General features: G+C 53.4%; 1 protein-coding gene across 2 annotated transcripts in view; it reads left to right on the top strand.

The window, feature by feature from the left end:
• The window catches only part of LRP1 (LDL receptor related protein 1), an 85312-nt gene that overhangs the window by 18048 nt on the left and 43649 nt on the right, over window positions 1-23615 (top strand). For both annotated transcript variants that reach the window (XM_016924881.4, XM_016924882.4), the window contains exons 7-20: window positions 7751-7913; window positions 8022-8244; window positions 9637-9826; window positions 10320-10463; window positions 11944-12180; window positions 13367-13547; window positions 14435-14657; window positions 15853-16054; window positions 16394-16519; window positions 19329-19469; window positions 19608-19733; window positions 20454-20570; window positions 20968-21048; window positions 22664-22831. In XM_016924881.4, the coding sequence (XP_016780370.1) occupies window positions 7751-7913; window positions 8022-8244; window positions 9637-9826; window positions 10320-10463; window positions 11944-12180; window positions 13367-13547; window positions 14435-14657; window positions 15853-16054; window positions 16394-16519; window positions 19329-19469; window positions 19608-19733; window positions 20454-20570; window positions 20968-21048; window positions 22664-22831 (2322 nt within the window). The remainder of the gene's footprint in view (window positions 1-7750; window positions 7914-8021; window positions 8245-9636; window positions 9827-10319; window positions 10464-11943; window positions 12181-13366; window positions 13548-14434; window positions 14658-15852; window positions 16055-16393; window positions 16520-19328; window positions 19470-19607; window positions 19734-20453; window positions 20571-20967; window positions 21049-22663; window positions 22832-23615) is intronic.

Below are 23615 nucleotides of genomic sequence, written 5' to 3'. Positions count from 1 at the left end.
GGTTCTTGTGATGAAAAGAAAGATCCCAGGAGGTTACAAGGGATTCATTCTGGGAGAGAGAAAGGCCCCTCCCCGGGATGGTGGCGAGCAGGGGTTCCTCTGAGAGCCCTCACTCTCCGTGGCCTCAGCGTAAGGTTCACATTTCTGCCTTTGGCTCCTCCAGAGCATCCCTGATAGCGTCCTTGGGCTGCTGCTGTCCACAGCTCACCTGTGATCAGACATGTGTCCTCCTTGGGGTGCTGAGCTGGGGGCTGTCAAGCCTGGTTGGCTGAGCTCTTAACGAGTGGGTGACTCAGGGAACCCCATGGCTGATGAGGTGGGGTTGGTGCTAGACCCTCTTGTGCAGCTGCCCTCCCCCTGTTCCTTGTCCACTGACCTACTCAACAGGCCTGTCTGGGCAGACAGCTTGTCAGTTTCCTCCCCAGCCCTGCATCTTGCCATACAGTGGGCTTGTGGGTAGGTGGCTATGGGGTGTCCTGGAGGTAACCTTCTCAACTTCTACTCTGGCCTCGTCTCCTTATCTGACTTCCTCCCCAGGAGAAGCTGGTGCCCCTCCCTTGGCAAACAGATTTGCCTTGCCTCCCAGTCTGCTAAACTCACTGGGCCTCTCAGGGGCAGAGTCCAGGAGGCTAGAAGAGTCCAAGGGGAAATGCTTGTGGGGTAAATGAGTGGGTTTCTCTCATCCCAGCTTCTGTCCCTTCCTCCCTGCCCTCCCCCTGCTCCACACCCCTGCCGCCTGAATGTCTGGCTGTCACCCTGAGGATGGTTGTTTTGCTCTCTCCCACAAACTAATTATGGGTCCCAAACTGAGGATGTCAGTGTCTCTCCCCTAGCCCCTCCCCCAGTTCCCGGGTCATCCCCCTCCCCAGGAGATGCTGACTGGCCTGCCCTGGTGTGTAGGGTGGCTGGTCCCAGGCACTCACCTGCACAGCGGCTGCTGGCCTGTAATTAGCTCCCCAAGGAGGATGAAGAAGAAAGGCTGCAGCTTTCCCCTGCTTTCACTCTGCCCTCCAGGGCAGCCCTCCCTGCAAGCCTTCCATTCTGTGCTGTGACTGTGACCTACCTCTGTTGGACCCCTGGGGCTGAGCCTCATGCAGCAGGGGTGCACACAGAGGGAGGAGTCTGACAATTGAGGGGTGTTCGAGCCAGCGAGGCCAGCCCGGTGGTGCAGGCAGAAGGGGGAGCCTGCCCCAGAGAAAACTCTGGAAGCAGAAATAGAATAGAAAGAAGGAAGGAGGCCAGGAAATGAGCCTGGTTCACATGTGTCCTGGGCCATGTGAGTCAGACCTGTTGTGGAGTCCTGAGAGCCCCCGAGGGCCCCCCCACCCCCAGGCCCTGCAGTGTGTGAACATTCCTCTTCAATGCCCCAGGGCTGCTGACCGTCCTGCCTCAGGCCCAGTGTTATCCCCCTGGACTGGGTGGGTCATCTCTTTTCCTCCCACCTGAGATTACCTCCCCCTCCCCTCTGCCGCTGGCCCAGTGGTTTGGGGAGGTCTATGAGGCTCGAATTCCAAGACCGGAGAACTCGATGGTGAGAGCCGGAAGAGAAGGCAAGACCCTTGGCCAGTACCAAGAGCAGCCCTGGCTTTCACGACTGCTTTCTCAAAGGGGCTATGCATTGATTTGATTTTAGATGGTACCTGGACAAGCTTTTTTTTTTTTTTTAACTGTTATAGTTACGTTTTTATTTGATATGTATTAGGAAACTCCTGTAACTAGCACATCAAATCTGTTACTTCAGCAATTGTTTAGCATGCAGCGAAATAAGAAAAGTAAGTTAATTGAAATAACTGGTAATAAACAGTAGCGCAAGCTGTACATAAGCATGGCAGACATTTTGAAAGTGATACACAAAAGACTAAAGTTCTGAAAATTGAGGCCCAGAGGGATCAACAGGCCTGATAGTCCCTGAGTCAGGAACCAGGCCTGCGCACTCTCACCCCCACCTCTGACCAGTCTCTCAGCTCCAGAGGCCTATGGAGCCTGTAACCCAGCTTTGTCCAGCCTCCTGCCAGGCTGCCCCTGGGCAGGGCTGGTGGTGCAGTCTACCGACCCCAGCCCAGCCCTGCATTTCCTAAGCTGAGTTCCTCTGATCTGTATTCCCTTCACCTTGGAGGATGCCACCACTGTAGAAAGAATGAGGCAGACTGCAAGATTGGGGTCCTGGGAACATGGGTGTGTATGGTGAGGGGAGGTTCTGAGGTTGTAAATAGAGGCCTTGAAGGAAATCGGGTTTGCTGAAGTCACTCAGGAGTTTGGACTGTGTGTGAAAGGATGGTCTGAAGGGGCTCTCAGAGGTCTCAGGGTTCCCCTCCCTGCACCATGCTGCATGGGGAAGAAGGAGGTGGCTGGGGAGCTCAGCAAAGGGCCCCTAGGCTGCAGGCAGCAAGGTTGCGAAATGGGTCCCAGGTCCAGCTGGCCAACTTCACTTTTCCCTTCCTCTCCCTTTCTTTTATTTATTTATTTTTTTAGTGTGTGTGTTTTCGAAATCACAGCAGGAAATGGGGTAGTGATTTGTCTAGAGGGGAGGCAAAGAAGGGGCAGACAGCAGTCCCTCTGAGTCTAATGAACTGGCTGCTGCTGCTGGAAGGGGTGCTACCTCCCCACTGTGCTGGGCACCCCTGGACCCTCTCAGCCTCCCACCCTGCCTACAAAGCACTTCCAGACTTCACATGTGAAAGCTAACCATGCCTTTCCTTGGCCTTTCTGACCCATGGGATGCCAGGCTGTTTGGGGAGGGGTGGCTCTAGCCGCCCCACTCTTTGGCCTAGGCCCCCTGCATCCTGGCACTTTTGCTTCCCATTCCTGTTCTGAGTTTCCTAATCATTTAACAGCTCACTCTTGCTCCTCCTCTCTCCTGGCCAGGGCCAGCCCTGTGTCTCCCGGCCCAGATCCAGCCCTGTCCTCTCCTCCCCCGCTGTCTCCTTGAAATTGCCTCTCCACCCAGACTGCTCCCAGCACTCCCCTCGCTGTTTTCAAGCCAAAGGAAGTAACTTAAGCAAGAGAGATGTGTTTTAGAGCCCGGCAAGGATTTCTCAATAGAGGGAAGACCCTAAGATGGGCTGAGTGGAATCCAGGCATCATCCCTGGGATCTAGGTCGAAATGCCTCTTGGGGACCTAAGCCAGGCAGGGGAAGGTAGCAGGACATAACCACAGGCTGGAATCACAGGCAGGAGCAGGAAGAGAGCCCAGGAGAATGAGGCGACACAACACGGCTAAGCTCCAGACTGGCTGGTGGAAGGAAGAGCTGAAGTCGGGACCCAGCAGGAAACAAGGAGCATGAGGCCACATCGTTTAGCAGAGCTTCTGCCAGGCTCGCCAGGAGGTCTCCTTCCCACCTTCGAAGTCCTCAGACTCTCCGCCATCTCTCCCAGGCCCAGGCGAGATCCCTGAGTAGGATTACTAGACAGACTGTCCTCTCCCACTGTCTTGGAGTGTCCCAAGGCCAGAGAGGCAGGATCCTGGCAGTAGAAGACAGGGGGAAAATGATGTCCCAGCTCTAGAACAACAGACTCAGTCTTCAATAAATATTTGTTCAATGGATCAATACATGTGTGTCAGACGCCTGAGACAAAGACAAAAGGCAGCGCTCTCCTTACAGTATTTGCAGTCAGGTGAAGAGGCCATGATCAAAGAAGCTCCAGAGGCCTATGGAGCCTGTAACAGGAAAACTTCCTTCTTTTTTTTTTTTTTTTTTTTTTTTGAGATGGAGTCTCACTCTGTCGCCCAGGCTGGAGTGCAGTGACGCAATCTCGGCTCACTGCAAGCTCTGCCTCCCGGGTTCACGCCATTCTTCTGCCTCAGCCTCCCAAGTAGCTAGGACTACAGGTGCCCGCCACCATGCCTGGCTAATTTTTTGTGTTTTTAGTAGAGACAGAGTTTTACCATGTTAGCCAGGATGGTCTCGATCTCCTGGCCTCATGATCCACCTGCTTCAGCCTCCCAGAGTGCTGGGATTACAGGCGTGAGCCACTGAGCCTGGCCTTGAAAACTTCCTTCTAATAGGGCAAGCTTCCTTCTGGGAGCCTGAGCCGAGTCTTGATGAGTAGTAGATGTTAGCCCCAAATGGCCCACCTGGAGGGCCCACCTAGAGTCAGGAGGCCACAGGGCTCTGGCTGGAGGCACAGAGGGCGACTTGGTGGAAAAGGTGGGAAAGGATGGGCTCAGGGAGGGGAGGACATGGTGGGAACCACAGCCCCCATGTGGGGAGTGTTTATCATGCACCAGGCCTCATGCTAAGTGCAGTTAGTGTACCATCCAGTTTTACAAATGAGGAAACAGAGACTCAGAGGCATTAAGTAACTTGCTCATAGCCTCAGTTGGAAGGTGACAGAACCAGAATTCAAACTCAGGCTGTCAGTGTCTAGGACCCAGTTGGACCCAGGGCAGAGCAGAATGATATGAGGAGAGGTGGGGAGGTTCCTGGAACAAGGGCCAGAATCTAGTGTGCTCCCTGGGGATGTGGTTAGAGGTCCAGGGACCTCTTTGGATGTGTATACACTCTTGGGTGTGTAGATGTGTTGGGTGACATTTTCTCAGGACATAAAGGCTTCTTCCTTCCTTCCGATTTCCTTATTTTAGAGCAGGTGACTAGAATCCTGCAGCTGAAGCTAGAGTCTTTTTGGGCATGGGGTGGGTCCCGTGTGTTTGGGAAAGCAGCCACCATGTATGGAAATGCCTCTTGAACAATGGGAATGATGGAGAAGTTGAGAAAAGCTGGAGTTGTAGTGAGTGCAGAGAGCAGTGGGATGGGGTGCCAGGACACCAGGTCTATTCTGGGGCCTGGAACTGAAAGTCCTCTGTGCCATAATGGGCAGCTGTGGTCTCTCGTCTGACTCCTGCACCTCTTCCCTGCTTCCTAGCCTCCCTCTTCATGCTGGAATCCCCTGCCCCTCTGCCCCTAGACCACCCCCAACTCCTTCCACAACACAGCCTCCCTCTCTCCCCTTTGGTTTATTTGAGATTCTCCTGTCCTCAGGATTTTCGGCCTTTGGCCAGAGCCTCTTCAGAAGGTGCACTCAGGTGGTTGGCCCTTAGAAGGCTGGGCCACAAGGGGACGGCTCCCCTCAGGGTTGGTGGAGCCAGAATGCTCAGGATCTCTGGGCTGAAGCCCAGGACTCCACCTGGACCCCAATTCATAAGACAGAGAGGGGTGGCCCAGATACTGCCTATAGGGCAGCCCTGGAGGCAAGGTTCCTCCTCTCCATTTGAGCCCATCTCTCTACACTGGCCTTGGAGTGGTGGCCAAGTGTATGTGTGTGTGTGTGATTGTGCGTGCATTTGTGTGTGCATATGTGTGTGTGTGTGATTGTGCGTGCATTTGTGTGTGCATATGTGCGTGTGTGCGTGTGTGTGCATGTGTGTGTGTGGTGGGGCAGGCAGAGGAATCTGAACTTTAGGAGAGAGAAAAATAATGTGGTGCAGGGGGTTGGATAACAAAGGATTTTTGCTTGCAACTAATAGTCTCCAGCTGCAAAAATACCAAAGGGGAGGCCAGGCAGGCCGAGGACTCCAGTTCTTGCCAACTCCTCACCGGCCTGCTGAGTGGGGCCCTGCCTGGCCTTTGGGGAGGTGGAAGGGAGACCGGCCAAGGGTAAATATCTGAGAGCAGGGATGATCTCTCTGCCTTCCTTCCCGGAATTGGGAGGGAATCCAGGCCACATCCTGAGGCTGGGGGGGGGCTGATTGTGGAGCTGCACCTGGGATAGCGGCATCAGATCTCTGCAGGTTTCTTCCTTCTCTCTCTTGCCAAGAGAAGGGTGGATAGGGGGAGCAGGGGCAGGGTATTGCCAGCCCTAGGGCTGGGCAGTGACTCAGGGAAGCCTCAGGAAGTCGGGGAGAAGGCCGGCCGTAGCTGCGCCAGCTGGTGCTGGGAAAACAGCTTTCACTGATGAAGTTCATATACATGCCAGCAGCCCCCAGACCCCTGCCGTGCCCACCAAGTAAAGGGCACGCAGCCCTGTTTGACTTCCAGCCACCCTGCTGGCTGCCAGGGGATGCAGGCAGGTCCCTGCTTTGAGACTTCGATTTCCTTTGGAGGCAGCCCAGCAGCATTCATTTGAATCTGTTTTCTCTGTGGTTACAGCGTGTGGGGCAAAGAATTTGGTTGCCTTACCCCTGCACTAGGCCCTCTTCCTACAGGGCCTTGGCCTCCTCAAGCTACTCTTCCCCCTCTCTCCAATCTTGTGAGGATGGGACAGTATTGGGGGCCCAGAGGAAAGAGTGGCTGGGCTTGGGGATGCATGAATACTTACAGGGGTAGTACCTCGTCTCTGTGGCCTTGTTCTCCAGGCATTGGGATGGGATTTAGCAGAGAGGACCTGAAGAAGAAACTAGTTTGATGAAGCCCTCAGTTGGCTCCTTCCCTTCCTGTCCTGTGACTCTGAGTCAGTGTCAGGGCCCAGCCAAGTTCCTTGAGAGCGGCGTTCCTGTTCTTTTTGCCCCCACCCCACCCTCACCCACTGTTAGGGAGCAGCCCCTGAATCCCTGTGGGGAGGAGGGGGAATTAGGGAGGGGTCGAGCAGAACAGCAAGTCATTATACCTGTAGCTGTGTGGGGGCAGAAGAATCCGTACTGGGTTGAGTATGGGTAATGGAGGATGAGTTTCAGCCCAAAGCAGGTAGCCCAAAGATTTCTTTACTTGTTGGGGAAACTGTTGGAGATGGAGTTCCAGGCAGGGGTCCCAGAAAGTCACTGCCTTAGGAGTTTCCCAGTTTGCAAGAGGCACCATCTCTGATGGTGGTAATTGAAGGAGGTAGTGAGTAGATGGAAGGAAGCCAGTGGTCCTGGAGAGGAGGAGCCCAGAGGAGGCCAGCATGTGTCCCTGTCCCCAGACTTCCTGCCTCCTTGACTTCCGGCCACCCTTGCCCTGCCTCTCTTTCCTTTGGCTCTTCTTGGCTTCTTCCATCTCCTCCAGAACCATGCCTGAAACTGAGTCTAGGCCGCTGGGCTCCATCTCCTTCCCCCACTCCCATCCTCCGTAAGCCCCATCTCTTTCTGAGCCATGCCTCAGTTTGCCCTGAGGATTCTTTCATGGCCCTCCTCCTAGACTCTCTCTCCTCCAGCCCTATGACTTATTCCCCACCTCTTCTGACCCTCCCCAGGACATGAGGACATTGAGCAATAAGGACATTGCAGGAACAGGGGACTGGGGCTGAGTAGAGGAAGTTTGGCCCATGTCACTGGTGCCCAACCTTTTGCCCCCATGGATCTTCCCTTTTGCATCTCTGTAGAGTTCATATTTTGAAATACTTTTCTCCCAAACTGGGTTTATTAGCGTGTACCCTGCTTTTCCACTTTAAAAATTTATGCCATATGTCCAGCTTCCAGTCAGTGCTTCTGGTTAGCATGAGATAACTAGATTTACTGTAGATAGTAGACAAAAGTCCAGTGAAAAGCAAAGATGTGTTATGTTTTGGTAGCCTCAGTGCTCTTATCCCAAGTAAAAGCAAAGTTAAAAAAAAAAATACTGGACTGAGCTAGTGGACCTGTGCTCTCTACCTTTTGGTGCCCCAAGAAGATGGTCCCTTTTCAAGGATGGGCTAGAATTGGGAAGTCTGTCAGTCAACCAGCCAGCCAGCATTTATGCAAGCCCTCCTGTATATCCACTCTGAGCTAAGCATGGGGGTGTTGGGTGGGAGGGCGTCCAGAGAAGGTGGGCTTCCAGGTGTGGGTTCTCACCAGCAAAGGGTGGGCATCTCTGCAAGAGGGCCTACCCCACCCCATGGCTCTTTCATTTGTACTCTCCAGACGTGGAACAGATGGCCATCGACTGGCTGACAGGCAACTTCTACTTTGTGGATGACATCGATGATAGGATCTTTGTCTGCAACAGAAACGGGGACACATGTGTCACATTGCTAGACCTGGAACTCTACAACCCCAAGGGCATTGCCCTGGACCCTGCCATGGGGTGAGAGTGGCAGGCGGGGTTCTGGCCCTGGAAGGTGGGAGGCTGAGGCTACAATGGTAAGGAGGGTGCCCAATGTCCAGACCCCATTTAACATGCATCTTCCCACAGGAAGGTGTTTTTCACTGACTATGGGCAGATCCCAAAGGTGGAACGCTGTGACATGGATGGGCAGAACCGCACCAAGCTCGTCGACAGCAAGATTGTGTTTCCTCACGGCATCACGCTGGACCTGGTCAGCCGCCTTGTCTACTGGGCAGATGCCTACCTGGACTATATTGAAGTGGTGGACTATGAGGGCAAGGGCCGCCAGACCATCATCCAGGGCATCCTGGTGAGGGAGCTACTGTCTGAGGTTTTGTGGGGGAACCATGATCCAGGGCCTTCTGGTGAAGGGGGAAGCCTCTGTAGGGGAACCGTTCTCTGAGTCTCCTGGTAAAGAGCGTGGATGCCCCAGGCCTCTAGTGGGAGTGGGGTGGGGTTGAATACTGCAGAGAAAGGACAAGATACGGGTTCCACTGTGATGGGAACAGTCATTTTAGAAACACCACTTCTGTTTACTTCCTGTTTCTCATTTGACCCTTATAATAACCCCTAGCTGATGAACAGGGAGGTGGTTCAGTTCCCTTTCAGCAGATGAAAAAGCAGGATCAAAGAGGTTAGGTGATTTGCCTGTGTTTACAAAGCCGGGTGATAGCACTGGAACTTGGTCTAGAAGCCTTGCTGGCTCAGAGGTGGCATCTCCATTGTGGGATAATTAGTGTAAGCAACCAGCCCAGTTTGCCTAGGACTGTCCCAGTTTTAGCCCTGAAAGTCTGGTAAGCCAGCAAACCCTTACCTTTGTCTTAGGCAAACTAGGACAGTTGGCCACCGCAGATAAGCTATGTGGGTAGTCAGGGGTGTTACAGGACTTGCTTGGGGCAAGTGTGTCCTCTTAGCCCTCATAACAGACTAAGAATGTCCTCTGTGGACAGAGTTTAGAGCCCAACTCTAATTCAGTCTAAAATCACTAAAGTGTCTACCGAGTGCCTAATTCTGTGAAGGACAGGGTTTCTGCCCTCAAGGGGTCTGAGTAGAGTGGGTTAGGTAAGTCCACAAATCACCGTGCCAGACACGGATAGATAGCAGTGTCACGGAGGATGTATAGAAGGAGAAAACATCTCTGGTTAGAAGATCCCATAAATTCTTTGAAGACATGCTCTGTAGAGGATGAGTGGGATCTTGGTAAGCAAAAATCTTCAGAATAGGTTAGTCCAGCCAGAGGAGACAGGAGTAAAGCATTGAGTTAAAAAATGGTGGGGCCAGGCACGGTAGCCCACACCTGTAATCCCAGCACTTTGGGAGGCTGAGGCAGGAGAATTGCTTGAGACTCGGAGGTCGAGACCAGCCTGAGCAACATAGGGAAACCCCATCTCTACACAAAATTTGTTTTAATTAGCCAGGTGTGGTGGTATGTTCCTGTAGTCCCAACTACTCAGGAGGCTGAAGCAGGAGGACCGCTTAAGCCCAGGAGGTGGAGACTGCAGTGAGCCGTGATCGTGCCATTGCACTTCAGCCTGGGTGACAGAATGAGGTCCCGTCTCAAAATAAATAAATAAAAATTAAAAACTACAGGATGAATTGGGGAATGCAGGTCATGAAGTCTGGAGGAAACTGAGGGGATCTCCAGGACAGAGGGAGGAACCCCTGTCATCTCATGCTGTCTATTCTTGCCTGCCCGTCTCAGATCGAGCACCTGTACGGCCTGACCGTGTTTGAGAATTATCTCTATGCCACCAACTCGGACAATGCCAATGCCCAGCAGAAGACGAGTGTGATCCGTGTGAACCGCTTTAACAGCACCGAGTACCAGGTTGTCACCCGGGTGGACAAGGGTGGTGCCCTCCACATCTACCACCAGAGGCGTCAGCCCCGAGGTGAGCAGGGCTCCATGGCCCCTCCAAAGCTGGCTTTACCCCATGATGGCTCTGGGACCTTGGGATCACAGCCCCTCTATGGGCCCTCCTGTGGGGACCCTGGCTTCTTTCATGTCATGACCGATTCTCCTAGCCAGCCACTCGGGCTACCTGCCCTGGCCCCTCAGCTTCCCCTGCCAGCCCCCATCCACCCACTCAGCCTCCAGATCCCACTCTGTCCCTCCCATTCCCCTTGCCAGTCTGGAGCAGGAGCACCTGGCCATGGGCAACCCTGGAACTCTCTTCCCTGACTACTGAAGCCCCCACCCCAAGAGTTTGAAGGCTGGGTTGTTGGGGGGCAGAGGGTTTCCACCCCTGTGGCTTCCAAATCCTAAAATGGGATAGCGAGCACAAAGACCACAGCAGCGGGGGGTGTGGTCAGATTCAGGAAGCCTTCTCAAGGCCTGGCACAGGGGCTCTGAGGGGTCCTAACAGCTCTTCACCCTGCCCCCAGTGAGGAGCCATGCCTGTGAAAACGACCAGTATGGGAAGCCGGGTGGCTGCTCTGACATCTGCCTGCTGGCCAACAGCCACAAGGCGCGGACCTGCCGCTGCCGTTCCGGCTTCAGCCTGGGCAGTGACGGGAAGTCATGCAAGAGTGAGTGACAGGGAAGAGGGTGTGTGCCCATTGGGAGGCTGCGGGAGGGTTCCTCAGGTGTCCCCCACAGCCCGGCTGCCTCTGTCTGACATGCAGGGAGATGAAGGAAGTGTTCCAGAGTGTACCTGCTAGTGAGGGCAGAGATGGGACTTGAATCCATATTCGAAAAAAGTGCTTTTCTCACTCACCCACCGGACTCTGCAGAAAACTAAACTGATTCATTCAGCAAGTGTCTAGTGAGCAGTGAGCATTCACTACATGTTTGGCACTGTTCTGGTCATCAGGATTAAGCAGCGAATGAGACAGATGTTGTCCCTGGCCTCATGGAGCTTATAGTCTAGTTGGGGAAACAAATAAATGTAACTTTAGGTGGTAATAAGTGGTTATGAAGAAAATAAAACAGAGAATAGTCAGGCATGGTGGCTTATGCCTGTAATCTTAGCACTTTGGGAGGCCGAGGCAGGCAGATCACTTGAGGTGAGGCGTTCCAGACAGGCTGGCCAACATGGTGAAACCCCATCTCTACTGAAAATACAAACATTAGCTGGGTGTGATGGTGCATGCCTATAATCCCAGCTATTGGGGAGGCTGAGACAGGAGAATCGCTTGAACCTGGGAGGTGGAGGTTGCAGTGAGCTGAGATGGTGCTACCACACTCCAGCCTGGATGACAGAGCGAGACTTCGTCTCAAAAAATTAAAAATAAATGAATAAATAAAGCAGAGAATAGAGTTAATGAGGACAGCAAGGGCCTCTCTGAGGATGTGGTGTTTGAGCCAAGCTCTCTGTGAAATGAAGAGGGCAACCATATAACTCCCTGAGGGAGGAGCATGTCCGGCAGAGGGAATCAACAGTGCAAAGGCCCTGAGGCCAGCGTGAGTGTGGCAAGCCAGAGGAACAGCATGAAGGCCAGCGGGGCTGAGTGGTGTGAGGGCAGAGAAGGAGGCAAGGGTTGGATTTTATTATATCTGGGATAGGAAGCTCATAGTGACTTTTGAGAATGGAAGTGACATGATTGGATTCACATTTGTATAAAAGTCACGCTGCTGCTGGGTGGGGGATGGGCAGTAGGGAAGTAGCCAGAAGACTTTCAGTGTAGTGGGCAAGAAGTGATGTGGTTTACACTAGGATGGCAGCAGAGGAAGTGGTAAACAGTGATGTGACTCCAACGTATTTTGAAGGTACTCCTTTTATACTACTGATTTCATGACTGATCAGTGGGCACTTAGCTGAAAACCTGCTATTCTTCCCTCATTTCCTACCCTTGGAGTGCAGAGGTCAGACCCCAGGGTATGGCGGCCAGGACCCATCATCCTGTATGTTAGCGTGTGCGTGGTCTGTCCATCTGACCCAGAGCCTCGCATCCCTAACGTCTCCTGACCCATCACAGCTAGGGCATTGCAGCCCCTTGGCCGCAGCCCCTGGGTGGGGATGATGGTCATGTGTGTGTCTGACTGTACCCTGGCTTGTGCCTGCTCTAGAGCCGGAGCACGAGCTGTTCCTCGTGTATGGCAAGGGCCGGCCAGGCATCATCCGGGGCATGGATATGGGGGCCAAGGTCCCGGATGAGCACATGATCCCCATTGAAAACCTCATGAACCCCCGAGCCCTGGACTTCCACGCTGAGACCGGCTTCATCTACTTTGCCGACACCACCAGCTACCTCATTGGCCGCCAGAAGATTGATGGCACTGAGCGGGAGACCATCCTGAAGGACGGTATGGGCTCCTAGGGATGTGGCCCATGGGGATGGAAGGGGGCTGGGGCCCAGGCATCTGTTTCTCGGTGCCCTCTCAGCAGGATGGTCCCCTGCTGACTGGCTGGCTGCACTGGTTGGCGTGGAGATGAGGGGATAGACAGATTGACCCCTGTGTGACCCCCTTCTTGGCTGAGCCAAAGAGGCAGGGTTAGGATGGGTTAGGCAGCATGGGCCGTCCTTGCCAGCCCTTGGGAAAACTCAGGGTCTGTCTGCATTGGCTCAGAGCCCTGGAGCTGCACACAGCACACAGCCAGGGGACAACTGAGGTCTTGAATTGGAGACAGGCCTGCCAGATCAAAACAGGGCACACCCACATGTATGTGCGCACACAGGGTCTATGCAGCTGACCTTGCAGTCGCCAAAAACTGCATGCTAATGTGTCCTGAGAAAATGGTGTTTTGTGAGCTGCATCCAGGTCCTCTCTCTGAGCTGCTTGGGCAGGTTCACAGTGCATTGTCTTTTTAATGTCTATGTGAAGGATTCTGAGCTGTACGAGTTCTGCCCCAAATCTGCACTTGGGCCCCAGGATCAGGCCGCCTCCCCATCAATCTGGTGGATGCCAGTTATAACCTTTGCCCTGCACCCCATCCACACTGCAGTTCAGAGAAAATCAACAGTCAGCAATCATATCACAAGACTTTGGGGAAATCAAAAGTAACTCATCAGGAAAAGATTAGGGATCCCTATACCAAGGGAACTGCTATTTAAAGGACACTTGGAGTGAAGGCTTTGGCTAAGTGAAAAATCACTTCCTAATTTATTCATTTTGTTAGTTCAGGATTTTTAGGCCTAGGATATGATGTCACACTTGTGCCCAGAGCCACATGCCCGTTGTTTCAGCTCTCCATGCAGGCACGGGCCAGATGCCCTCACACAAGAGCCCACATCAGCCATGTAGTTTACCATCTGCCACGTGTGGTTTTGAGAGGCTAGCCCTGATACAAATGGCAGCACACAGGGCTTTCCCCTATTCCTTTTCCAGCCTCCTGTCCCTACCCCCACCCATCTGTCTAGGGCCCCAGAGGGTCCCTGCACCCCTCTGTAGCCCAGACTGCTCAAAGTTACCTGAGTCCGGGAGGGCCAGAGGCAGGCAGCTTTGAACTTCCTTTGAAGCTGTTCATCACCGGTCCCTCTTCCCCCAACAGGCATCCACAATGTGGAGGGTGTGGCCGTGGACTGGATGGGAGACAATCTGTACTGGACGGACGATGGGCCCAAAAAGACAATCAGCGTGGCCAGGCTGGAGAAAGCTGCTCAGACCCGCAAGACTTTAATCGAGGGCAAAATGACACACCCCAGGGCTATTGTGGTGGATCCACTCAATGGGTGAGTCCTCCCAGGCCTTGGGGTGGGAGGAGCTGGGAGTGTGTGGGCCTCAGATAACTGGAGGATGAAATGGACAGGGAAGCAGGGGAAGGCAGGTGAGGCGGGATACTTTAGCAGGAATGAGAGTCTGCAAGGGGAGAAGGAGTCCCTGTCTTCAGGGAAATGGGAGTGATTCCTTAAACATAGAAGAAATCTGATCCTGTCACTCCCAGTTCAGGGCCTTCCACCAGCTCCCCTTACCCTGAGAATGAGGCCCACGTTCTTGTCAGGCCTGCACAGCCCCACAGCGTCTGCCTGGCCCTTGTCTGACCTCATCTGCATCCCGCTTCCCACACTTGAAGTTCTGTCCCCACTGCCTGCTGTCTGTTTCTCAAACAAGCACCCCGGCTCCTCCTGCCTCAGGGCTTTTGCTCTTGGAGTTCCTCAGCCTGGAACTCCCAGATATTTGCCGGACTGGCTTCTTCTCTACATCAAGTCTCACTCATGCCACCTCCTCATGGTGGCCTTCTCCATCACTCCCCTGACACCCCCACCTGCAGCCCAGTCACTCTCCACCCCATCACCCTGCTTTATTTCCCTCCTGGCCTTTATCGCTCTCCATGTAACCTTGATTGACCTGTTTCTTGTGGGATGGGAGCTCCGTGGGAGCAGGGACCTTGGCTGCCTTGGTCTCCACTGCATCCATGAATGTCAAAACTGTGCCCAACTTACAGGCACTCAACAAATATTTGTTGAATGGAGTGAATGAATGAAATGTGTGGTCCAGTGATGAGCAGGACAGGAGAACCCTGTGAGGAGCTCTGGGACAGCACTCATGGATTGGGATCACAGGGGAGGCTGTTGATGGCGGGGTTGCCCAGGTGATGCTGACCAGTCGCTGCCCACAGGTGGATGTACTGGACAGACTGGGAGGAGGACCCCAAGGACAGTCGGCGTGGGCGGCTGGAGAGGGCGTGGATGGATGGCTCACACCGAGACATCTTTGTCACCTCCAAGACAGTGCTTTGGCCCAATGGGCTAAGCCTGGACATCCCAGCTGGGCGCCTCTACTGGGTGGATGCCTTCTACGACCGCATCGAGACGATACTGCTCAATGGCACAGACCGGAAGGTGGGCAGGCATGTGCCTGTGTGGGGGAGTCTGTGTGTGTTGCTAGACCATGCTTGGGCATGGATGAGGTTCTGTGTGAGTATGTGGGTATCTGTGTGTGTCCAGGCCTGTGTGCCTCTATAGATGTGTGCATCTATTTTTCTGTGCATCTATAGATGTGTACATCTGTGAGCTTGCATATCTTATGTATTGTGTTGTTTGTTTGAGGATTGCCTTCATTTGCGTCTCTTTGTGTCTATTCGTGTTGTCTGTGAAGTTGACTGTCCATGTGCCAGTCTCTGCATACACACCATGTGCGCCTCCTCATGTGTGTGCATAGATACACGGCATGCCTTGGTGTGTGTCTGCACTATCTGCAAGTGTGAGGGCCTAGGGATGGCATATCTCTACACTTGGTCATTTGGGTTGTCATGTGCTTCACGAGTCATGTACGTGTTCTAGTATATAAGGCCCTTCATGATATGGCCCCTGACCCCCTCTCTGGTCTCTTTTCTCCCCACTTCCTTCATCCCAACACTCTTTGAACAAGCAGCACTAGACAGCTTGCTCCTCCCAGCACACGTCACAGAGCATCTGCCCTCTGTGCCATTACTCATGCAGTTCATTCCACATGGAATGTTCACCCCAGCTCCTCTTCCCCTGGCAGACTGCTCAGGGGCTACCTCCCCTAGGATGTCATCTCCAGACCCCTCTTCACACTGGATCACCCGTATGTGCCCTATCTGAGACAGTGGGAAGCTCAAGGGCAGAGATCGTGTCGTTTTCACCTCTTACTACCTACTACAGCTCAGCCCCTAACAGATCCTGGTAAATGTTGAAGAAATGAATGGATGAATACTGCCCGTCTGCTCATTAGTGTGTGTGTGTGCGCGCACGCATATGAGTGTGTGTGTGTGCATGTATGTGTGCGTGTGTGTGTTTGGGGACTATGAATGAATAGGAATGAGCCCAGGAGAGGACCATATGGACAACCTCACCATCAGCATCCTTGCTGGATCACTCGATCACCCGCTGGCTTCAGGATCTACCATCCCACTGTGTGCAAAACTATCACTCTCAGGGGCTCCCAGGCTAATGGGGGAAACAAAGCAAAACCCATGCCCAGGACATAGACAAATGAATGTACAAAACAGTGATCTCACAGGCCTCCCTCAATTTTCTTCCAACTCCTTAGTAACATCCTCTCCATCCCTAGATTGTGTATGAAGGTCCTGAGCTGAACCACGCCTTTGGCCTGTGTCACCATGGCAACTACCTCTTCTGGACTGAGTATCGGAGTGGCAGTGTCTACCGCTTGGAACGGGGTGTAGGAGGCGCACCCCCCACTGTGACCCTTCTGCGCAGTGAGCGGCCCCCCATCTTTGAGATCCGAATGTATGATGCCCAGCAGCAGCAAGGTACCTCCTTGGGGCTGGGGGCAGCGTGGGACCTGGAAGGGGTGGTGGGACTTAGGCATTGATTTGAGACTTCCCTGGGAGTGAAGGCACTTCCCAGGGATCCTAGGCTCTGACTTTTGAGGATCCTGAGAAGAGAACTCCCCCAACACAATCTGATTCTCTGTTCCCCATTTCCCTTCCTGCCCCATGTCTGTGTCTCCTGTTCTTCAACATGATCTTCTTCCTCTCCATATTTCCTCTTTCTGTCCCCACATCTTAATTTGTCTCCTCCCCTATCCCTTCTCTGACCTCTCCTCACCTCTTCCTCCCCTTGCCTTTCCCCATGGCCCTTCCCCACAGTTGGCACCAACAAATGCCGGGTGAACAATGGCGGCTGCAGCAGCCTGTGCTTGGCCACCCCTGGGAGCCGCCAGTGCGCCTGTGCTGAGGACCAGGTGTTGGACGCAGACGGCGTCACTTGCTTGGGTAAGAGGTGCCTGGCTGGGTGGGAGTGGGAAGCAGACCCCATCAGGAGGATGCCGCAGAGAGGGGAGGGGAGGCTCCAGGGTCCCAGTCAGAGATTAAGGAGGCAATGAGGGGCCCTGAGGGGGCCAACAGGAAGCAAGGGAGGGGGTGAGCAAAGGCTCTGGGGGCTAGGAGGGAGTTTAGGGAAGATGGGAGGCTGGGAGGGACTTGTGAGGGGATGGCAATTAGGGGAAACAGTGAAGAATGGACAGCTATGGATGGAAGGAGGAAATTATCCTTCACTTCTTTTAAATGTATTTCTCCATTACTAAAGTAAAATAATAATAGTTCCAAATATTGGAAATTACTTTGCGAGGCCAAGGCAGGCTGATCACTTGAGGTCAAGAGTTTAAGACCAGCCTGGTCAACAAGGCAAAACCCCATCTCTACTAAAAATACAAAAATTAGCCAAGCGTGGTGGCAGGTGCCTGTAATCCTAGCTACTCGGGAGGCTGAGGCAGGAGAATCACTTGAAGCCCAGAGGCAAAGGTTGCAGTGGGCCGAAATCATGCCACTGCACTCCAGCCTAGGCGACAGATGGAGACTCTGTCTCAAAAAAAAAAAAAAAATTAACATTAAAAAATACATATAATATATATGTTGGAAATTAGAGAGGAGAAAAAAGCCCAAATCCCACCAGTGAGCACCATATATTGTTAGCATTGTGGTAAAGTGAACACCATTCTTTTTTCCTCAGGGGGGTTATATTGTTTTTTACATAGCTGTAATCGTCTGTTTATAAAATGTCTTCTGCCCTTTTTGGTTCAAGTGTCACAGCATTTTCTGTGTTATTATTGCATGATTTTAACAAGCCTTGTTTTTTATTCAAAATGGGTTGTGTTCATTGTAAAACGGAGTAAGTAAGGCCGGGCACACCTGTAATCCCAGCACTTTGGGAGCCCAAGGCGGGTGAATCACTTGAGGTCAGGAGTTCGAGACCAGCCTGGCCAACATGGTGAAACCCCGTTTCTACTAAAAACACAAAAATTAGCCAGGCGTGGTGTCACACGCCTGTAGTCCCAGCTATTTGGGAGGCTGAGGCAGGAGAATCGCTTGAACCTGGGAAGCGGAGGTTGCAGTGAGCCGAGATTGTGCCACTGCACTCCAGCCTGGCGACAGAGCAAGACATCATCTCAAAAAGCAAAACAAAACAATGAAATAAGTAAACAGTATAGAAAAACACAAAGGAGAAAGCCCAAATCACCCCAGATTCCACCACCTGTAGATAACCACTGTTACCATTTGGGGGAACCACCTCCCAAACGTTTCCCTATGATTTACTTTCACATAAATGGAGTCGTGCTGCACATACTGTTCTGTTTCCTGCTTTTGTCACTTGACAGTATGTAACGAGTACATAAGCAGCATTTTTAATGGCTAAAATATATTTCATTTGATAAATTTCATGTAATTTACTCAACCGTTTCTCTACTATTGGATGTTTAGGTTGTGTCCAGTTTTTTGATATAATCACAACCCATGTTTGTTGAGCATGGACTGTGTGCTCAGCACTGTCGTGGACATTTCCCTTGCAGTAATTTGTTTACCCCTAAAAACATCCTGGTGGGAAAAGTGGTTTTATTATCCCCATTTTACAGATGAAAAAACTGAGGCCCAAAGTTAGAGCAGGATTTAAACCCATGAAGTTTGACCCAGAGCCTGTTTTGTAATCATGCCTCTGCTATTTCTCACATCATCATGCCTGCCCATATTCTGGATGGTTTCCTTAGGATAGAATCCCGGAAGTGAAAATGGGTCAGTGCAGCCATAGTGTACACCTAGAAGGGAGTGGCTGGGGTCAGGAGAGGGCGTTGGCTGAAGGGGTTAAGGAATGGAGGGGCCAAGGTAATGGGAGGATCATCCACATGGAAGTTGAAGTCACCAAGAATTGAACCAGGAGTGATTTTGGAGAAAGTGCTGGTGAGCCAGGAGCTAAAAACCCTTACAGATGACAGGGCGCAGCCTGGGAGCCTTCCAGAAGTAGAGGTTGGTACAGAAGCATGATGTAAGGGGAAGAACAGTCCAGGGAACAGCAGTGAGGAGCAAGGAGGACACATACCAGCCTCCAGGTCCATGGTCCATGGGATACGGGAGGGGAAATCGCCACCCGTGGGGCCATGGGAAGTTTCAGAGATTAGAGAGGGGTGGGAGATGAGTCAGACCAGGCAAGCGCCCAGCTGTGAGGTCTGGAGACCGGGCTCACACAGGAGCCTGCACTTGTGGAGGTTACCAAGGCACAGACAAAGGACGTCGTGATTTAGCTGCTAATGGGCCAAGACAGATAGTGATGGTGAGGCATACGTTCTGGGGACAGGAGGGGTGGAGCCTGCGCGGATGTGGTGCCGTCTTCACTTCTGCTAGTGGGACCGATGAAACTGTGAAATAAAAAGTCCAGGGACCGGGGCAGGGCCCTGGGGTTCCTGGAGATGACTTCCAAGGGGAAGTTCATGGAGAAGTCAGGGAAGGAGTGGGGAGAGCCTGTTCGGTGGTGACAGAGGTATAGAGGCCATGGGCTCTCTTGGACACCATTTGATTCTCAGGTCACACTGAAGTACAGCAAGCATTAAGTAGAGTAAACATCGCTATTGTTGCTTGGGAAAGAATTGCAGTTTCCATCCAGATAATTTGTTTCATGAGGAATTTTGTACTAGAAAAAATTACTTTGTATTATTAAAAAATAGTAAAACAAACAAAAATGGTGCAAAGGGCTTAGTACTTGTCCCACGACCGGGGTCTGACTTTCCCCCTCACGATCCTGTGGTGCCCACAGCGAACCCATCCTACGTGCCTCCACCCCAGTGCCAGCCGGGCGAGTTTGCCTGTGCCAACAGCCGCTGCATCCAGGAGCGCTGGAAGTGTGACGGAGACAACGATTGCCTGGACAACAGTGATGAGGCCCCAGCCCTCTGCCGTGAGTCACACGCCCTGCCCCACCCTGTTGGATGGCAGGCCTGCAGGGCAGCTCGGCTCTGGCAGTGCCTATACTGGAGCGGGCAGGAAGCTGGGGGCACCCAACTTCTCGCTGACCCCTGACTCATTCCCTCCCCAGATCAGCACACCTGCCCCTCGGACCGATTCAAGTGCGAGAACAACCGGTGCATCCCCAACCGCTGGCTCTGCGACGGGGACAATGACTGTGGGAACAGTGAAGATGAGTCCAATGCCACTTGTTCAGGTGTGGAGTGGGGCTCAGATCACACGAGGCACCCCTCAGTCAAGGAGGCAGGGGAGACGAGGGGGCCAGGTTCAGTGGCTCATGCCTATAATCTCAGCACTTTGGGAGGCCGAGGTGAGAGGATCACTTGAGCCCAGGAGCTCAAGACCAGCCTGGCCAACATAGTGAGACCTCCCACTCTTTACAAAAAAAATTTTAAAAAACTGCCAGGCGTGGTGGCGTGCACCTCTAGTCCCAGCTACTTGAGAGGCTGAGGTGGGAGGATCACTTGAGCCTGGGAGGTTGAGGCTGCAGTGAGCCATGGTCATGCCACTGCTCTCCAGCCTAGAAAACAGAGCGAGACCTGTCTCTAAAAATAAAATGAAAGAAGGAAAAGAATTTAGGGCAGAGGGGATGGAGCCCTGAGCAGGAGTGGGGTCTGCTATCCCCTTCCCAGCCTGGGAAACTGAGAGGGCTGAGCTTGCAGGGGACAGAGCATAGCTCTAGACTGGAGAGGAGGAACAAGGCAGGGTAGATCTCCTCCTGGGAGGATACCAGAGACCCCTTGAGAGAAAGAGTAAAGCATCCAGTGAGACCAGAGAGATGGTTTTGAATTCTCTAAGAGAAATGGTTTTGGATCCTTGGAAATAAGGGACACCAAAGGCAGAGAATAATAGGGAAGAAGAGGCAGTGAAGAGAGGGTCAGGACGATGAGTACTCACACCCATCCCTGCCCCCCAGCCCGCACCTGCCCCCCCAACCAGTTCTCCTGTGCCAGTGGCCGCTGCATCCCCATCTCCTGGACGTGTGATCTGGATGACGACTGTGGGGACCGCTCTGATGAGTCTGCTTCGTGTGGTAAGAGGGATGGGCAGAGGGAGTCAGGCTGGGCCTGGGGGAGGGGTATCCTGAGAGCATGCCAGTTGGGGGTGCCGGAGACACCTGCAACCCAGCACTTGGGTGGCCTTGAGCGAGTTAATCTCGGTGGCCTCTGTGAGAGGAGAGCCCCATCATCACAGCATTGTGTCTCAGCAAACTCATGCAGGAAAAGCACTCAGCACAGGTCCTGTGTCTGCTGACTCATGGGGATGAGTGAGTGGAGTTTCCAGCCGAGGCACTGCTGCGGGGCCTTCCCCACCCTTCCTGACTGGGCTAAGGGCTGCTGGTTATGGGAGGGCCGCTGCACTCACCTGCCCAGTACTGTGATGCTGTGTAATCCTGAAGGCCCTACTCAGCTACTCTTTCTTCCTCACAGCCTATCCCACCTGCTTCCCCCTGACTCAGTTTACCTGCAACAATGGCAGATGTATCAACATCAACTGGAGATGCGACAATGGTAAGAGCTTGCTCTCTTCACCTGCTGATTCCTAAGACAGCTAGAGGCTACAGCCAGGCCCTCCAGGGAAGGCAGAGGGCTTCAGAATCCAGCAGGGCCTCCCTCCAGGACACTGAATTCCTGCTGGGTTGCCTGGGAGAAAATAGGAGAAGTCAGAAATACCTGGAGGGAGCCACGATGGACCAAGGGGAGACCATCACCTTTTAGTGTCATTCCTACCCCAGGCAGGGCCTGAGCTGCCCACCCTCTAGTAGGGCTCGGAGGCCAGGGAGAGATGAGTGAGATGGGCCAGAGAGGCAGAGCAAGGAGAAACCGGTGCCTGACTCCTGTCTCCTTGCAAACCCCCATTTCCTGGAGTCCTTGGTGCACCCCTCAGGCTCTGGGCTTCAGGCTCAGAAGCCCACCTGGCAGATAGCCATGGACCAGGTGATGTCAGCCTTGAGCCACCAGGGCTAGTATGTGTGTAAATGTGCGGGCAGGTGACCGCCGTGTGTGGTGTCTCAGGGCTCTGTTCTGTCTGTGTTGTGTTGTGACGTGCTGCCCCAGTGGTTCCTGTCCCAGCTGATGTGTGAGCGGATGTGTTGGGTCAGTGCCATGTTGCCCCTCACTTTTGCTGTGTCTCGCATGCCAATGGTTGCCCCGGCGGTTTCTGTGTTTCAGAGAAGGATTGTGGGGACGGCTCTGATGAACAGACCTGTCCTGAGCCTGCCGGTCAGTGCATAGAAGCACATGCACCATCACCCAGAGCCCAGCTGGCCCCAGCCCCCTGCAGGTTCTCCAGGCCCCCACTCCAGAGCTGCTAGGATATGAAGAAAAAGCAACAGAGAGGAGGGAGAGCAGAAAACAGAGGGAGAAAGCAAATAGTGGTCAGGAAAGAAGCAGAGACAGCAGAGGGAGCCTCTGAGGAAAGGAGATGACAGAGAGGTGGTGACAAAAAGCCCAAGATGCAAGGGGAGGAGAGAGTTAGAGAAGCAAATCCAGTTGGAAAAGAGGCAGGAACATAACCCAAACCCCAGTCTCCACCACATGTCCCATAAATACAGAGGGTCAAGTCGAGCAGCCCCCACCCAATGCTGAGAAAGCAGGAGCTTCCTTCAGCCAGCCTCAGCGAGCTTGGTCCAGAAGTGGCCCCCACTCTTGCCAGCCACAGGCAGGGCCCCTGTAAGCCAGGCACCCAGAGCATGGTATTCAGCAGTGCCAGCCTCAGGGTAGGCCTGTAAAGCTTGTCTCAACCCGGCCACGCCTGCACCCCACCTACCTCTCTCCCTCCAAAACTAGAGAAACCCCTGCCTTTCCCCCAAAAGCAAGCAGACCCCTGTTCCCACACCTGCCAGAAAGGGGAAATGAAATGTTTAATGTTCCCTACACCCAGCCTTTCTGAGCTTCAGTGAGGGGCCCTCCGGGAGCCTTCTCCTCCTCCTCATCCTGATCACGTGGGCCATGGTGCATGCTGCAGTCTATGCAGTTTCTGTGTCTTTTCTGTTTGTTATTTTCCCAGTGGGGGGGTTAGGGTGGGCTGAAGGTGGGTTCTGGGCAGGGGGCCCAAGCTGGGATCACAGAGAAGGCTGCTCCACCAACTCCCGCTTTGCCTCTCCCCTTCTTCCCCCACCGCCAGACAATGACTGTGGGGACAACAGTGACGAAGCCGGCTGCAGCCACTCCTGTTCTAGCACCCAGTTCAAGTGCAACAGCGGGCGTTGCATCCCCGAGCACTGGACCTGCGATGGGGACAATGACTGCGGAGACTACAGTGATGAGACACACGCCAACTGCACCAACCAGGGTGGGCACCAGGGGCCCGTGGGGCGGGGATGAGATCGAGCCCCCTGCATCAGACACCCAGCCTATCCATCTGTCTTTCAGACCCACGGTGTGTCGGCCACCATCTGGGAGCCAGAGGTAGCCTAGGCATGGCTCTTGTCCTTCAGGAGCTCCCGGTCCTGTGGGAGAGGGAGGTTGCCGAAAAATCATTGCCACACACTGTTAATATCATGTGCTTTGCAGTTGGTGGCCTTGGGTTTGAGCTCCAGCTCTGCAGCTTATTATCTGGGTGGCCTTGAGCAAGTTACTTAATCTCCATGGGCCTCTGTGAGTTTCGTCTGCAAAGTGGGGTAATAATAGCACCAACACCACAGCGCTGATGTGGGAGTTTAGTGAGATCACGCACGAAAAGTGCTCAGCACACGGCCTGTGTTTGGTAAATAGTAGCTTGAGAAAAGGATGCTGCAGGCAGGGATGAATGAGCCTGAAGAGACAGAGGAGAGAGGGCCTGGCTCCACAAGGCTCCCAGCGCCCTGGCCTCTGGGGCCCAGCCTCGGGGGCAGTGGGGACCTAGTTTTCTGGAGGAATGGGCCCTCTCAAGGAATGCTGGCTTCCTAGCTCTGGAAGATGTGCAGATTTTTATGTGAAAACTACCAAATTTTTAACACTACAGTATTAGTTTCTCTCGTCTCACAGTTCTGGAGGCTGGAAGTCCCAGACCCAACTGTTGGCAGGGTGGGTTCCTTCTGAGGCCGTGTGGGAGATTCTGTCCCAGGCCTCTCCCCAGCCTCCGCGGTTTGCTGGCA

This window comes from Pan troglodytes, chromosome 10, assembly GCF_028858775.2.
Source record: "Pan troglodytes isolate AG18354 chromosome 10, NHGRI_mPanTro3-v2.0_pri, whole genome shotgun sequence".
In the NCBI taxonomy this organism is placed as follows: Eukaryota; Metazoa; Chordata; class Mammalia; order Primates; family Hominidae; genus Pan; species Pan troglodytes.
The sequence above is the reverse complement of the archived record's forward strand: the minus strand, read 5'-3'. Positions and strand labels throughout refer to the sequence as shown.